Below are 18204 nucleotides of genomic sequence, written 5' to 3' on the forward strand. Positions count from 1 at the left end.
AGTCAGATTAGTGTTTCCATCAGGGTTTTTCCTGCTTCACTGATCAAACTCATTTCTGCTGAGTCATGGTTGGTTCAGCCTCAGCGCTGGACGCCCCTTCCCCGCTTGTTGCCACCAGCGCTGACTGCTCTCCTTCCCGACTCCTGATGAGAGTGTGAGCAAACCTGATGACCTTCCATGTTTTAAATATTTGTGTGTTGCATCAACAGGGCGTGCGTCTCCGTCAGGCCAGATGGGAGACGAAACGCCGCCGCATCACCAGCAGTTTGTTTCATCCTGTTCATTCATCAGCTGTCCAGCGGCGACCAGCGGGGCAGCTGGGGCTCATTCAGAGCCTGCGCTCACACTCACACACACACACACCCACACACACACAGATGCTGCATGCAAATAACAAGAGGCCCATGTTCAGTGAGTGAGGACGGTCTGGGGGTTCCTCCTGCATGAGGCCACACGCAGCAGAAACGGCCGGCGTTTTGGCTCCCTGTGGGAACCGCTCGGCTCTGAGCCGCTGTGGGACTCAGCTCAGCGAATCCACAGGCATGACGTACAAACACGGCGGCTTGGGCCTGAAAGCTGCAAATCCAGAATCAGAAATCGTCTCACGGAACATCTCAGGTGAATTTGAAACCACAGAATCATTTTCTGCAGAGACGTTGGGATGAGTGGTTAGGTGGATGCTAACGAGTCACAAAGGCTTTCATTATTAACACCCGAATGCCAAAATGATTCACATTCTGTTTCACAATATTATCACTGGTAAGATCAATCACTCGATCAATCGATCAGTTTTTGGCACATCACATTTCAGCAACATGGCAGTTCAAAGTGCTTTACATCATAAAAACATCGTAAACACATCTTATGGCCAGCAGCGGTGAGAACCCGTAACAGACATTACATTTTGTCAAACGCCATCGTTATGATGATCAATACACTTCAAATATGATTTCAAATCCATCAATAGTGACAGGCTGAAAGTCAACAACAACGTCAACAACATCACAGTCAACAACAACACCAACAACAACAACACCAATGACAACAACAACGTCAACATCAACGTCAACATCACAGTCAACAACAACGTCAACAACATCACAGTCAACAACATCACAGTCAACAACATCACAGTCAACAACAACACCAACAACAACATCAACAACACCAACGTCAACAACAACGTCAACACCGCCAACAACATCACAGTCAACAACAACATCAACGTCAACACCGTCAACATCACAGTCAACAACGTCAACACCGTCAACATCACAGTCAACAACAACAACAACATCAACGTCAACAACAACAACGTCAACAACAACATCACAGTCAACAACAACACCAACGTCAACAACAACGTCAACACCGTCAACATCACAGTCAACAACACCACCGTCAACAACAATAACAACATCAATGTCAACAACGTCAACAACAACATCACAGTCAACAACAACACCAACGTCAACATCAACCCTTTTTTTTGTTTCTTCTCCCCTCCAGGGGGTCTTTTGTGGCTCTAGTGTCCCTTATATGACAGCAGGCTGACAGGAAAGGGGAAGACATGCGGCAAATGTCGCTGGGTCCGGGAATTGAACCCAGGACTGCCACGTCGAGGACTCAAGACCTCCAAATGTGGGTTGTGCTATCCCCTACGCCACCGCAGCATACCCAACATCAACCCTACCAGCAACATCAACAGCAACATTGATGTCAATATCAACAGGTGGTACTCCTGTTATTATCTAATATTTTTCCTTTTACTTTGTTAAAACTATTAATACATTCACTTTCAATAAATTCCTAAACAAACAGAAAACCAGAGCATCCTCTTCATCAACCTGTCGGAACAACAGAGTGTCTCCGGTCAGAGGGTTGATCAGATCCACTGCAACGCTGACCTCTACAGGAGAGCAGCAACTTTCCGTTTAGGATCTTAGGATTAATAAAGGTTTAGGGTTAATAGTGAATATTAACGCGGCGCTGTGCGGGCTGGAGCTCACCGTGTCTTCCTGCTCCCATAATGCATCATGTCAAACTGAAGCTTCAGATGTTCCTACATGTAAACAGTCTGCTGCTAAATATGGATAAACTCAAACAGATCCTGAGTGATGCAGTTGAAGTTGTGAAGCCAATCGGAGCTGCAGCAACCAGAATTGCCTCAGACTTAAACTTTAAAGCAGCAGCAGATTGACGCTGCAGGCCAGCAGGGTTTAACAACTTCTGGATTTTTCCTGTGATCTTTGGTAGGAAAGCTGCAACGTTTCACATCCCTCCCACTCCTCCCAGCATTCCAGTGCTATTTTCCAGTTCAGATCCAGCAATCTGCTTTTTTCTCACTTTGAAAAAGGTCGTGTGAAGAACGGCCTCCCTCTCATCTGAGTGAACTTTAACTGTTGTGTGAAATCAGAGCACATGAGCAGAGGCAGGATTCCCATGTGATTGGTTGATCATTTCCTCGTTAGGAATGATGGCGGTGTGTGTCGCTGCCGCTCACGGCTGATTTCACGTCCTGGACAGGAAAACAGACGACATCACTGATTAACAGGAGCCTGAGCTTTAGCCTCCCACAGGCGCCACCGCCGCTTCCCAACGAATGTTCAAATGAAAACAGGTTGACGCCCTGTGCAACCTGGAATATTTCCTTCTCACTGCTCTCAGTTTGAGGCAAACGGCCGCAGCACTGAGTCATAATCAAAGGGCGAGACAGCAGAGATGCAGCAATCAAGCAGCGCCGCTAACGGCCTGCAACGTGTCAAACTGCATCTCACACACTCTCCATGTAGAAACCCAGGCCTGCTGCTACGAACAGGATGTGAAACCAAAACAGGTTGAAGTGAGGTGTGGTGAAGCTGCAGAGCTCAACCAGCTGACGAGCCTCTTCCTGACTCAGCAGGCAGTGAGCTGCTTTTCTGCAGCGTCATGACGACGACGGCGGCTCTGACCGCCGTTACCGCCATCAGGACCTGCAGCCCCTCATCTTCGCCACCAGGACGTCACAACAAACTGGAACTTGCACCGACTTTTCAGAGTTTGGTTCTAATTTTTATCTTCAGGTTTATAAAAGCTTCTGCTGGTTCTGCTGCTGCAGCGACTAGCGCCCTCTGGAGGCGCCGTGTGGAACACACCGCAGCAGCAACTGGTAACCAGCAGCAACTGGCAACCAGCAGCAACATGTAATCAGCAGGAACCTGCAACCAGCAACCTGCAACAACCAGAAGAAATCTGCAACCAGCAACTAGCAGCAACCTGCAACCTCCAGGTTCATTTCTGAGTGAATCAGCAGCAAACTGCGCTTGGACGTTACGTCCTTACACATTACACACTTACCAGGTGGAAGAAAAAGTAGTTCCTATCAACCCTGTCTCATTTAGGATAGATCTCAATAGTTTAGCTACTTTATAACGTGCTCTTGTAAAGCTACATTATAAGGTATTAAAAGTATTGATAGTAATGAGGAACTTGCAACAACAACTTGGATTTGAAAACAGATTTTAAAGCATTAAGTTCTGGTATCAGAAGAATCGATATTTCAGTATCAATCCACACATCTCTAACGGCAACACCAGAGATCGTTTAACTGCACTGATTAACGTTGATTCAGTTGCATCAGCCTAGTTGAGCAATTATCGACTGTACTTTTTATAAGATTGACTTTTTAAAATTCTCTAATCTCGGTTGGACATGGATGAAGATGGAAGACCTTTTTCCTGTATAGATCCTGCGACTGCGGTACGGAGAGGTAAGCTTCATTTGCAGTTGTCTGTCTTTGTCAGATAAGCTTTTGGAAACTGTAATCAGAAGCTAATTTAGTTAAAGCTTAATTTACAGATTAATTTACAGTTTGAGTTTTTATCTAGGTCTGTTTGCCACCAGATAACGGTATTTAATATTGACCATCACAAAAAGGAGACTCATTTCTATGGAGCTTTCAAAAAATAACGAGGCGTCTGTTGCATTTAAAGGTGATTGTAGGTTTCATTGTGAATTGTGTTTGAAGCCATGACTGTAGAGTCTCCTTTATAGAAACTGTAGTAAAACCATCAACACACTTTTAAACAATTAAGTAATTTTTAAGCAATTAAAATGACTTTGTCTTGGCATCTTGAATTCCTATATTATTGTATTTGAGCAAATGAACTAAAATAAGACTTGTTTTATTTTTCAGATAATCCAGGACTTTGCCATGGTGAAGCCTTTGCCAGACACTATGAGCGCAGAGAGCTCGGCCAATGGGACGCGAGCTCGCAGAGAGCTCGGCCAATGGGACGCGAGCTCGCAGAGAGCTCGGCCAATGGGTCCTAAAATCACATCACTCTATTATTTTATTTATTTCAGTCACAAACACCAATGAATAAGGGCAGAAGCAGAACGTTTAAAACATTTTCAAGCTTTTTCCATATTTAATGTGAAACATCTCTGCAGAGCGCACACATCCTGGACACAAACTGTTAAGAGTTTCTTCCTGCAGGGCGGCGCTGTAGAGACAGGTGATGAACACCAGATCAGAAAAGCAAAATCATCTCAGCCTCTCTTGTTTTCATCATTTAGAAACTCTACGGACTCAATATCAGAAACGGACAATTTCATTTAGAGAAACTAAAACGGCTCATCTAAATGTCCAACTGAACTCCTGCCCTCCCCCCTCCCACACCTGTTGCATTGCTAAGCCCCTGTTGACCCCAGCGTGACCTCAGAAAGGGCCGCGCCGCTGGAAGGCAACATTTTAGGGGAAACCAGCGAGAACCGCTGGTGTCGGTACCAGGTACCATCTGGGTCTGGTTACCTAGAAAACAGAAAGGTTTGGGGGGACAGAAGGATAATGGCTGCTGGAATGTGTTCTTGTGGAAAACGAGCTGCAGCTTTCTGAGCCCTGCTCTGATTGGCTGATCCATTTAGATTCATGTTTCTAAAGCTACCTGCAGGAAGGAGCTTTAGAAACACGACCAGCTAACGAAGGCTGATCGGTCAATGGACCGATCAGCCTTCGTTAGAGGAAATGCCTCTGATCAGAACTGGACACAAAGTCCTGAGGTGGTTTTTGTGATCAACAAACAGAAACTTTCATTTCAGGATCCCTTCAGCCTATTTTATTAGCCAAAACTAAAAGAGCTGAAAAGATGTTTAGTATGAAGCTACCTCCATAAAACTCCAAACGTTCAGGTTTAAATCCTAGCAGAAAAAGCAGCATCTGCAGGGTCTGATGCAAAGATTGTGATTGTTGAGACTCTTTGACATGTTGAGTGCAGAAAGGCGGAGAGGGGTGAGAGAGAGAGACAGAGAGAGAGACAGAGAGAGAGATAGATTTTGAGGGTGGCAGTGCCAGTTTGGGAAGGAACTGGTGCTCTTGGCTCAGAAAGCAGAATCGCAGCGAGAGCGCCAGAAGAGGATTCCTCTTTTGTTCCCTCTCTGTCACCTAATCAGTTTTATCTGGCAAGTCTTAAATAAAGTCATATAGTGGTAATAATGTTTCAACAGAACGCCATGTGTCGGTGGAACGGCTGCAGACCAAAGACATGCTGCTCCATTCTTTTTGACTTTTCATTAACAAGCCGCATTTGTTTACTGCCTCCATCAAAGATGAGTGGAAGCACCAGAAAAGGGGGCGGAGCCAGAGAGAATAAAGAAGCAGCCAAAGACAAAACGCTAACAAAGTTTCAGACCTTCAGAGGCGCAAAAGATGAAACAGAAGAAGAGCGCAAAGCAGTGGATCTGAGGGGAACGCTGGCCTCAGCAAGTTCCTCATTACTGATTAGCCAGCTTGGTGCTGCAGGAGGTTTGTCCGTCCTTGGCTTGGAAAAACAACATAAAAGGCAGCCGTCTGTTTTGTGCGGGACTTGAAAGCGTGGCAGCTATCGGGAGACATAAGGCTTATCAATAGAGCCGGGCTATATGAAGCAACAAGGACACTCACTGCTTTTCCAGAAGGAGATAACCAACAAGCGGTTCAGTCCCACAAAGAGAAACACAGTCAAGGTTCAGTGAAGCTGAAGACCACAGCTTGGGCAGCAGCAATGCCAGGCAGACAGTCTGTGTGTCCTGCCCAGAACCCAAACGGGTCGGACATCCTGGCACACCGGCAGCATGCTGTCCTCTGTGTCCATGATGCTCCTTAAAGCCAAACCCCCATCAGTCACACAAGGCCAGAGACGCAGGTCAACAAGGCCAACGGCTCTTTGCAATCATTGAAAACATCTTGACTGTGTTTGTGTGACAGTTTTCCACTGGGTCAGGTCCACTAGTCCAGCCTGTCCAGTTCAGGCCTGAATCAGTGGAAAATGTGCTTTGTCATGGAAGGAAAGACAAAGATAACCTGTGAAACATCCTGCATCATCAGCGTAGTGATTGGATGAGAGCGGCGCGGGCCGGGCCGTACAGAGACGCACCGGCCCAGTTCCCGGGGCTTCCCAGCATGTTTGTGCTGATTGATTTTTGTGGACTAAGGTCATTCTAAACAGCTGCTGCTAGACCCACAACTCAGGCGGAGTTCAAAGACTGCTCGGGTCGCCCAGCGCCGTCCCTCTTTGTACTTCACCGACAGACGGCGTCATCAGGAACTCTGTCTCGTCAATAATGTGGGTGTCGGGGCAGCGAGTCCGTCAGTCGGCCAGTTTCTGTCTCTCAAATCAAACAATCCTTCATGAACCTTTTCATGACAACACGTCATGTGAAATGTTTTTACTCCTGTATCCCACATCAGATACGTCATAAAAAGACAACAAAAAAGTAATTTCATTCAGCTTAGTAATCCAGGTGTGAATCAGTAGCCGTGTTTCCATTAAGGTTTGTTTTATGTGTATTTCAAACTATAAAAGGAGAATGGAAACAACAATATTCAAAAAACTGTTTTTGTTTTTGCTAAAGTTTGAGATGGCTTTTCTGAAAAAGAGTTAATGGGCTAACAGGGAGCTGGAAACAACTTCTAGTACTCCGGCCCACTTGTGGACCTGTGCCTTACCAGAGGCACCAGACTCTGGAGCCGGGGCTCGGACACTTTATCGGGGAATCTGCAGGCCGTCTGCCTTTCTGGCAGATTAGACACCTGACTGTGAAACAGACATGCACAGTCCATCGAGGACGCACCTGAATCAATCAATCAATACTAATAAAATCCCGTCCCGGTATCATCTGGCCTGGACTCTGGGCTGCAGGAATCTATCAACAGGTCCAAGACTTATGGAGGCTTTTCAGCACATCGTCCCTCGTTGAGAGAATCCTGCCGACTTCTGATGGCTTCAACTTGAGAAACTTTCCCTGATTTCAAAACTTTGAAGTGGTGCTTGTAATCCCAGATCAATATGAACCCTGAGACATTTGGGTTCAAAGTCCCAGCTGGTGAACAGCTGAAGTGTGAGGTACGTATAACCATGTGCTTGATGTGTGACATCACCATGTGGATTCTCTCAGCTTGGTCAACATTAATGAAACTCACTGAAAATGAAATGCGACTCAATATGTCATTACTTTCACTTTAAAACACGGCAGATAAAAATAGATTATGAGGGATTTTTTGATTGACAGTGAAAATGTTCATCCACTGGTGGGTTTGTTTTATCAGAGGCACAAAACTCAGAAACATTCTACTTCCTGTTTGTTCCAGCGATGCGTATTGCCAACATCTGATGAAGTGACACTTTCTATAACCTGGTTGAATTGTGGAAACACGCCTAATTAGATTTTGTTTTTGTGACATTTTCACATTTGTCCGACAGTTGGATGGAAACATACATAGCTAGCAGAAACACAGCTAGCGTTACCTGGCCTGTTGTCGCCGGTCAATAACTTCTCTGACTCATGTTGTGTTTGCTGCCTGCAGGCGTTCAGAAGGCGCTCCAACGCCCAGCAGCGCCGCTCTGCTGCGTCCAGTGGGGCGATACTTTTGTTCTGTCCCAGTTCTGACGATGCGTCCTGCTTCAGATCCTCCTCCTCTACCTGTCAGCTAACCGTGCCCACCAGGGGACAAAGTCCCTCTGTAGGAAAACAGAGGCCACCACGTGTAGGCAGAGCAGGCTAAGTGCAGAGAGGGAGTCCAGCAGAAAAACTAGCATCTCTAACACACCCAGAAAAATAAAGCAAAATAAGAGCTTCCCACTCCGCACTCAATCGACTTTTGTGTGAGCCTGAGGAAGCAGAAGAGAGCACTCAGCTGAAGTCAGATGGAGCAACAGCAGACATGAAGTTGAAAGGTCAAACGCGTCCAAGGTGTGTGACGCTTCAAGCATCGGCATTGCTGATGACCAATGCCTTCGCAAAAGGACTGGTTCCTGACCCGGAGTAGTAAGACATGAAGGCTGCGCCATACTACGCCCTTTCACGCCACGCTAAGCCACGCTAAGCCACACCATAGTGATGGATCATCTGAAGCCCCGCTTCGAGGTTTGTGTCGTCTTGCTGAAAACCACGTGACTGGCAACAAACGAGGCTTCGCATTGCATGGGTCACGTGACTGCTTCATTTTGCGTGTCGGTTTTCAAAATAAAAGCGTGATGAGCCGCTGATTGATCGCATCAGAGGAGTATTTGTCTTCAGCAGTGGCCGAAATAAAAGGAACCTTTTATAGTTCATGTGTTTTAATGATTTTGATGATGACACTCATCAAAATGAAATATTTGTTACCAGTTTCCTCAAAGGTTGATTATGGCATATTTTGTGACTTTATATTTATGTATTTTTATTATGTAAAACATTTTGACACTGGATTGTTGCTGAAATGTGCTACACAAATAAACTTGATTGAAAAGGAGCCAGCAAGAAGAAAAAAACTGACATCAGGGAAAACTTGAGATGATTCATTCACAAGATTCTTAAATAACAATAATTAAAACCTTCACTTCCAAAATTTTCATACTACGCCACACTACGGCATACTACGCCATGCTACAGCATGCCACGCTACGCCACACTACAGCATGCCACACTACGCCACACCACGCCATACTACGCCATAGTATACTACGCCACGCTGCGCCATACTACCACACGCTACGCCATACTACCACACGCTACGCCATACTACGCCGCGCCATACTATGCCACACCATACTACGCCACGCTGCGCTATACCACGCCACGCCATGCTATACCATGCCACACTACTTCATGGTACGCCATGCTACACCACAACATGCCATGCTACGCCACGCCATGCTGCGTTCTTGGCGTGGCTGGAGGCACTTTCAGGTTATGGCGGTGACGAGTCGACTTCAACCCCCCTGTGCTGGTCGGGATTTAAATTATTGCTGAAACTGTTTTGTGTATCAGGTTGTATCGTGGCTGTTGATCAGAAGGAAAAGGGAAAAACAGCCTCTGCAAGTTGAGTAGCTGGGATGTTTATACCATAAATAAATATTTAAGAAATTCTGACCAGTCAGACAACAGTTTAATACAGCAAGGGTCAACAAAATGGTTTTCATCACCTGCTGTGACATTGAGAACCAATTTAAGGCTACATTCACAGATTTTTATGATCAATTCTGATTTTATCTGAAATCTGATTTTCATTTATATTACTAAGAAATTATGTCTAAACCAGATGACTCCAAATCCAATCTGGGGCAGATGTGAGCGTTCACACTGACCTGAGATTTGACCTCTTCTCCTAACCCAAAACAATCACATTTGCTCCAGATTTCCCTGCAGCGGCCAAACGGACAGCTTCAGTACTTCCTGGAAAGGACAGAATCTGTTCAAGATCCAATCAGAAGTCTCCGTCTGAGCCCAGCGAATCAGAGGCCAGGGTTTGTTACGACGTCCAGCTGAAGAGAAGGCAACGGAGATTTTTATGTTATCTAGAAGAAACGGTGAGAGTTCATGACACTTAAGACTTCATCTTTTATAACTTGTTTGTCCAAGAAACATTATCCTTTGAGCAAGTTTTCTATCTGGTTATAAGACGCGGCTCCTGAATTTCTTTCTAAGCTCTGCAGGTAAACTCAGCGGCAACATCCTCACATTTACGCTGAACATCAAAGCAAGGGAACATGAAGCCAAGTCCAGCATCTGAGAGGCGTCTGCTCCTTCCGCCTTCGCTCTGCCGTCCTCTATGACTGTGTGTGTGTCTGTGTGTGTTCACTACACAGATCTCCTCTGTATTGTATTCTGACACTGGCTGGGGTAAGAAGGCAGATTTGGGGTGGTGGGGGGCAGTGCAGAGCTGCAGGGAAGTCCCCAGATCCCAGCTGGCCTGGACCGGCTGCGACCTTCAGGAGGACGGCCAAGGTCGCGGGGGGTTAATCCCAAAACGGACCAGACAAACACACAGCGTGCTTATGTCCCCAATGAATGCCTAACATTTCACAACAGTCAAAATAAGTAAAGACTTTTCTGGACAGCTGAGTTTTAAAGTTATCACATATTTATTACCTCCGTTTAAAAATAAAGAAGTCTAACTCCTCCCTGCAGGAGGAGACAGAATCAGAGCCAGGAGGAGGGGCTTAGCGATGTCAGTCAGGCTTACAAATGCGCTACTCACACCTTCTGCTGTTCAGAGTGTACCAACTGGACTGGTCAGCACCGCTATAGCTAATGTGTTAGCCGCTTTAGCTAGGCGGTTAGCCACTATGGACCCTTTGCATATTGTTTACATCTGGAAATGTTGCATCTGCGCACAAAGTTGGAGGGTTACAATGCAGTTCTTTTCCTTTCCATCCATAGCGGCGCTGCTGCGGTGGAACCGTTAACTAAATGAAACCTGGAGAATCAGGATTATTCATTTGGTGCAGTGCGCCACAGCAAGGGAAAAGTACTGCAGAAAAACTGTGGAAAAAGAACTCAAAGCCACGTTTTTCTCGCTCTCAGTGTCGGCTACGCTACACGCAGTCTTGTTGCCATAGTAACAGACTGACAACAACGCCACTACGTGTATTAGTATTCAACTCCAGCACTGGGGCAATTAGTACAGCACACAGTTTTTCTAACTTCAACATTAGTTCTTAGTTGGTAACTAAGGTAACTGCTTGGAAGTGGTAACTAGTTAGAGCTGATAACTAGTTGGATGTAGGTAACTAGTTGGATTTAGTTAGATGGATTCAGACCTGTGGAGGCAGAGGAATAGTGAATCTTCATTATCAGACTGAGGGCAGCCCGACTCTTTAATTCAGCTAAATATTATTGTTAAGGTGCCTAAGCAGGCCTTCTGACACACAGATACAAATTAAAAACAATAAATAAATAAAAATCTCACAAAGGGGCAGCCGGGGCATCAAGGGCAAAAGGGGCAGGGCCCCCTGCACCCCCCTCTGCAGGTGCCTGATGTGGTCACTGTTATGAATATTGCAACATTCTCTGAACAGCTTCAGTTCAGTTTTTGTGGTTTCTTGAACTTTTAGAAACTGAAGCGGCTGCAAAAGAAAACGACCGAGAAGAAGAAAATCTCTAATCCAGTCAGATTCTCCTTCACTCGCCTCCTTGGCGCCACACGCAGACCCGTTGTCATGGAAACTGACCGACAACACGGAGCAGAGATTACACTCTAGCACATCAGAAGCAACAGAGACCAGAACCAAATGAATCCTGACCCAGAGCAGGACCAGAACCCTCCAGGAAGCCGACCCACCAGAACCACGACGTCTCCAGGATGTCCAGAAGAACCAGAGCCACATCTGGCAGGTCGCGCTGCCTCAGCTGAGGTCAGAGGTCATCGTTAAAGACCAGAACCTCTGCTGACATGGAAGAACACAAAGATCCGCCTCAGAAACGGATCCTGAAGAAGTTCAGTCTCATCGAAGGAAATAAACTAGGTTTAGGAGTGGTCTAGTCAAAGTCTGGACTTGGATTGTACTGCGATGTGAAACATGTTAAATTCCCCCAGGTGAAGTCTTTCCCCAAGCACTCCGGCTCCGTTTATCTGGAACCGTTTCGGTCCAAAAGCCAGCGGCTTCGTTATGCAGATAACTGCAGCTCTGGCCCGACGGCCCAGATAAGCCTCGGTTCCGAACCGTTACCGGGTCGGGCCGGTTCTGGCAGATGCCATGAAGGACCTGTGACTGGGTTCACTGCTCAGAGTAACAGGCTCTCCGCTTCCCTGGAGGGCAGACAGCAATTTATCCAACACTAGATATAGATCATTGATAATATTATAGATCATTGATAATATTATAGATCCTTGATAATATTATAGATCATTGATAATATTATAGATCATGCCTGGCTCCCACTCTGGGGCGGCGGTGGGAGTGACAGGAAGTGACACGGGACCAATCCATTTGTGTCTCGTGTTTTATGATGGTTTATTTAAAGCTGCTGCAGCTAAATGCGGTTTGCTCCGTCGGGTCGGGTCGGGTCGCAGCTTTGCGGCTCCTGGTTCTGCTTCCTGTCGGCGTGCGGCGGGGTTTTCCATGAGCTTCCTGTGGACGCGGGGCGGTTCTGGTCCCGTCCAGAGGGAGCAGTTTGGATTCATCTCATGACGTCATTATTACTGCTGCATCATCATATCTCAGGAACATCAACACGAACGCTGGTCTGGTCCAACAGTCAGAACCAGAAAGGCAGGTCCAGTATTGGCCGACAGGACAAGGTCACATGTTTGACCCCTGGAGGACGGCTGAAGCTAATTAGCTCCTTAGCATTTCGCTGAGAATCCAAGAGGTTTATGAATATTATTCTCTATCCGTCTCATAAAGCTTCTTTCACCATGGCTGGTGGATCCTTCTGTCTGTGGAGAACCGAGCCCAACAGAACCGAGCCCAGCGGAACCAAACCCAGCGGAACCGAGCCCAACAGAACCGAGCCCAGCCCAACGGAACCGAACCCAACAGAACCGAGCCCAACAGAACCGAGCCCAGCGGAACCAAACCCAACGGAACCGAGCCCAACAGAACCGAGCCCAGCGGAACCGAGCCCAACAGAACCGAGCCCAGCGGAACCGAGCCCAACAGAACCGAGCCCAGCGGAACCCAACGGAACCGAGCCCAACAGAACCGAGCCCAGCGGAACCGAGCCCAACAGAACCGAGCCCAACAGAACCGAGCCCAGCGGAACCGAGCCCAACGGAACCGAGCCCAACAGAACCGAGCCCAGCGGAACCGAGCCCAGCGAGTGGGTAACAGTGGGACCTGCAGAGGCCAAAGCTCCACCGGGTCGGTAAACTCCTCCTGAAGAGAAGAAAGCTAATCTGGATCTGTTCACCAGACAATCCCAGTTCATCTACAGTCACTGGTCTCACCTCAGAGCCGTTCTCCCAGCTGACCTCAGGTCCGCTGATGGGGGTCAGGCGACCCAGAAACCACATCCAGGGCTTTGGGCTTTGGTGCTGCTTCTTTCAGTCGCATCTCTCTTCTTTTCTCAGAGTTGATTTCTGACGGCGCCAAACCTTAAAATCCAGAAAGAAACACAGATCAGATTACAGAGGCAGAATCAGAGAATCAGGGACTTTATCTCTAGATAGCAGGCGATGGTAGTTCAACGTTGAATTATAGTCAGAATGGTTGATTTTTGGTTGAAGTTGACCACTGGCGGTGGATCAACCATCAAGCCATCATCCATCTGTAGCCTTGAAGAGATTCACTCAGTCAATGTTATTTTGTGGTCAAAATCTAACGAATGAGACGTCGACGTCTGATCCAGTGTTTTCCAACACGGGGCCTCCAGGCACATTGCAGGCTTTAGGCATTTCCCTAATTCAGCACACAGGATTTTATTAACAGGGCTTTGCTGAAAACATGCCGGTCAGTCTGACTTAAGGACCAGAGTTGGGAAAAACTGCTAATCCATTCTGCAGTATGCTGTTTGTAGCGCCCCCTCCTCTGGGTCACAACGTTTTATTAATGAGCAGGAGGTAGTCATGTTTTAATTTAACCACTATATTGAGAACAGTGGGTTGTGATTCTTTTCTGTACAATTTTCACAAATATTCTCCTCTGATGAAGAACCAAACTATCTACAACAACCCATGAAGCAGCTGGCTCATTGCGCTTTTATTTTGAAAACCAACACGCAAAATGAAGCCTGTTCCAGGTGATGCGAGGCGTCGTTTAGTGTCAGTCACGTAGTTTTCAGAGAGACAACACAAACCTACAGCCTGGCTCCACATGGCCCTCTATCTTTGGTCTGGGAGAGCAGGTGGTGCTGCTTCTGCTGCAGGTGGTGCTGCTGCTGGTGGTGGTGCAGCTGCTGCAGATGGTGCTGCAGGTGGTGCTGCAGGTGGTGCTGCTTTAAATCATTTCAAATCTCTGGTTTTTCAGATTTTATTGTGATGTGCGTAGATGTGTCTCTGTTCCAGAACAGATGATTCCGATGATTCCACAACCTTCTGCAGAGGCTGTTGATCACCACAGATTGAATCCAGGTGTGTGAAGGGTTTCACACACCTGGAATCCCTTCAGGTGTGTGAATTCCCTTCAGGTTCAGAATTCACTGATCTGAACCTGCGAATTCAGTCTTTTGATTCTTGGTAACTGGTTAAACTGGACCATTACTACTGGTGCAGGATCATTATCGGCATACAGACATTTTTGAATGAATGTAATGAATTTATTTGGAAATGTTGGAGGTTAATGGAAGATTTAACAAGTTATTTGATGGGAGTTTATCCTGTAAATATTGTAAATTATTTTCCAACTACAATATGAATCATCTTTTGCTCTATTTTTCTGTCTCTGTTGTGTTAAATCAACCCTGATCCTTCCTGACTTTTATCTTCAGGTTTTCTGATAAACAGAACTTTATTTTAAATATTGATTCCCTCATTTTAACGAGTGCAGCATCATAAATGCTACACGATGCTGCAGCTTCATGGGTAAATGTAATTATATATGTTGAGAAACATTAAGTTAAATATTAATGAATATTCATTAGCGTGTCCTTATTAATTAAATTGTTATCAAAAAGTAAGTAATCAAAAAGTAATCAAAAGTAATTAGTTACATTACTTTTTAAAAGTAATCGAAAAAGTTACACTACAATTACATTTTTTTTTTTTTTTTGAACAAAGACTTTATTTTATCAGATCAATATTCAAAATCAATGAATAATACAATAAGTCAGAAACAACAATTTCCAATACCACCATACAAACATACAATTACATTTTAAACAAGGTAACTGTAACGGATTACATTTTTAAAGTAACTTACCCAACACTGCCAATGGCACCGCTAAGTTAACGGTTAGCTCCACCTCACCACCCATGCTATCAAGTTAACGGTTAGCTCCACCTCACCGCCCATGCTAGCAAGTTAACGGTTAGCTCCACCTCACCGCCCATGCTAGCAAGTTAACAGTTAGCTCTAACTCACCACCCATGCTATCAAGTTAACGGTTAGCTCCACTTCACCGCCCATGCTAGCAAGTTAACGGTTAGCACCACCTCACCGCCTGTTGTGTTGTCTTTAATTGTGTGTTAGTTCGTTAAATAGTACAGCCACCACGAGCATCCGGTAAAGAATGAGGAGAGTTTTCCAGTCTTGGGTTTTAATTGAGATGAGAGAGGTTCTACAAGAAATACAGAATACAACAAAATGAAAGCTGTTATTTCTGCTTGCTATAAATGGTTATTTCCAATTTGTCCACTAGATGGCAGCATGAGACTACAAATAAACCATAAAGCACATTATCACAATCTTAACTCTACTTTCCATACATATTTAAACTGCACAGGTATACAAATGCTGCTCGAATACTGATAACACTTACTTTCATTCATTTACTCGCTCTCAGTCTCTCGAACAACAGCTCAGAACGATCTCCATCTTCTTCAACTTTCTGCTAACACTGAACGTGTGCTCTGATTATTAACTTGAGATTACTCCGAACCAATCACAGCAAACATTATTCAGAACCAATCATAGCGAACATTAGTCAGGCGGCTTCCTGAACTCTTAAAGTGATACACACAGTTATATTAATTAGTCCATTTTCAACACCGCCCATGCTAGCAAGTTAACAGATGCAGGATGGATGAAATACGACATTAAAAATATAACTATCAGGTCAAACAGGTGTTATAAAAACGATAAACATTTTTATAACCTCAAAATTAAAAAGGGCTCAAACCCATAAACTACAGCAGAATCTGAGTCTGACAGCAGAACTTCATCGCTAATGGACTAAAGATGATAACTTTATGATTATTTGACATGTCTTGCTTCATAGCGTGTTTCCCTCTCAGCTCATACGTTCATCTCAAGCGTTCATCAGGGATGATTTCGCTGAGCATGCTCAGTGGCGGCACGATGATTTGGCCTGGCAACAGATCTCTGATCAGTCAGAACCAGGCGCTGAGGAAACTGACCCCAAAGCATTTCTGGTGTTTTCTGGAGCCAATCAGAATCCTGGAGACGTTCCACAGAAAGCGGTCCTGCTCCGCGAAGCAGAGGTCAGTGGGGCGACACCCTGCAGCGGCTCAGGGTCAAAGTCAGTGTCACCAGGCTTTACGGCCCCAGAACTGACCAAAACCTGCGAACATTTGTATTTCAAATAGAGTCTCTGGAGGCTTCAGAAGTAGAAAAGATTCTCAGAGGAAACAAATTCCTGAAAGGATAAGTGGAGCCGGGTTCCCATTTTTAAAACCATTTCACATTTTCCCAGTTTTACATCACAAAGGTGAAGGATTAGGTTAGGGTCCACTGGGGGGAGGAGCCAAAAGTTTCTGCTATGGAAAATAAAACATTTCACTGACATGAGATCAAAAATGCTTGATTTGCATCCAAGCTAAATACCAGTCAGTTGTTTTGATTGGTGACAATATGAATCCTGTAGATGCAGCAGGCGGAGGGACGGCCCGGTCCGTTACAGGCTGCTGGACGCAGCGCTGGGACAGTTCCAGACATTTGATCACCAGACTTCTGAAGCAGCAGCGACGGAAAACACAAACCTAATGAGGCGCCTCTCATCGCCACCCAGCTGGCCACGCTCAGCATCGTCTCAAACTTCATTTCTCAGGTTCCTGCTGAGACTAAAGTGCCGAGCAGCTAATCCAATCAGCTGGAGAGTGTCGACTGCTGCTGCGTCTGACGCTAAGATCAGATCTGAAAAGATTCAACTAACAGGAAATATTAGAAACAACTGTAACCTGGTTTGAGAAATGCAAAATAAAGTTCATTATTATACCTAAAATATTTCCCCTCCTGAAATTATTTTGTTTCCTTTTCTGTCTCTGAACATCAACCTTTGTATTCTGGGTTTTCAGCTCCTAAAGTGATGATAGTTTAAAATTGATGGATTCTGTCTGCGGACAAGCTCATGAATTCAAGAGAAAAACTTTAAAACTAGAATTTATAGTAAAGCTGCAGTAAAGTAAGAAGTTTAAACCTGCATCAATGGGAGAATCTGTGATTTCCTACTTCCTTTACTCTGAATTAAAAACAGGAGTAATGCTAAAATGGCAGTCAGGTTGAAACAGCGCTTATGATTAAATTGAAGTTATATATCCTTTATGCTAGCATCACTTTGGCTGTTGGATGTGGTTGAACCATCTGGGCCACGATAATCTGGATTATTTCCTTGGATCACTCATACCAACGTCTGGAGCGGAAGCCGCTGTGCTCCACAGGCAGCGCCTCGGCTGAACGGTCTGGATCCAGACCAGACCTGTCCACTGCATGCTCTGGTTTATGTGAGCTAGCTTTAGCAGTTAGCAAGGACAGATGCTAAAGCTAGCACCTTTACTGCTGACTCTGAGAGGCAAGACGCAGCTCGTCTCTGTGACGTTGGAAAGGAAACCATGTTTGCTGCTTGTAAGAAGCAATAGAACCAACCAAAAATGTTACAGCATGCAAAAATTAATTTATGTAACAAAACTTTGACTATACCCCAGCCTAATTGCACAACTTTGATCTACAAAGACGTTTGTAGTTTTCACAGCAGCATCGTGACCTTTGGAGGGGATTGACCTGTAAAGGGTTACCCGATGGGGGGATAAGGACCACCAACAACTGTCAAACCAAAACATCTAGATGGCATCTCCCTCTCTCTCTCTCACACACACACCAGAGGTGGAACTCACCAACCTGCTCCCTAATCTTTGCTAACTGCCCGTTTGGCTTCATCTGGCTTTTGTTGTTAAAGTTTGGACGGGAGAATGGCCGGGGGTCAAAGGGTAAGGCTTCTTTCCCAGCAGCGGGTCTGAGCGGGGAGCGGCGTCGGACGGGGGCCGCTGCTTCCCCAACCCCAACCAGCCGCTGGTGTTCATGGAAGCCTTTTCTTAAACATAAAGTCTGATGGACGGCTGAGCAGCTCCACTCCTCAACCACCAGAGGAAGA

At 45.7% G+C, this 18204-nt stretch overlaps 1 protein-coding gene across 4 annotated transcripts in view; it reads right to left on the reverse strand.

Moving 5' to 3' along the window:
• The window catches only part of ccnd2a (cyclin D2, a), a 97797-nt gene that overhangs the window by 48165 nt on the left and 31428 nt on the right, over positions 1 to 18204 (reverse strand). For 2 of the 4 annotated variants that reach the window (XM_044123864.1, XM_044123860.1), the window contains exons 1-2: positions 15637 to 15719; positions 13169 to 13315 (exon numbers count right to left, since the gene is read on the reverse strand). In XM_044123864.1, coding sequence (XP_043979799.1) covers positions 13169 to 13234 — 66 coding nt within the window. In that variant the 5' untranslated portion in view covers positions 13235 to 13315; positions 15637 to 15719. Of the gene's footprint in view, positions 1 to 13168; positions 13316 to 15077; positions 15436 to 15636; positions 15751 to 18204 lie in introns of those variants that run through there. The other 2 variants (XM_044123862.1, XM_044123861.1) reach the window with 2 other exon arrangements.

The sequence above is a fragment of the Gambusia affinis genome, linkage group LG08, assembly GCF_019740435.1.
Source record: "Gambusia affinis linkage group LG08, SWU_Gaff_1.0, whole genome shotgun sequence".
Classification (NCBI taxonomy): domain Eukaryota; kingdom Metazoa; phylum Chordata; class Actinopteri; order Cyprinodontiformes; family Poeciliidae; genus Gambusia; species Gambusia affinis.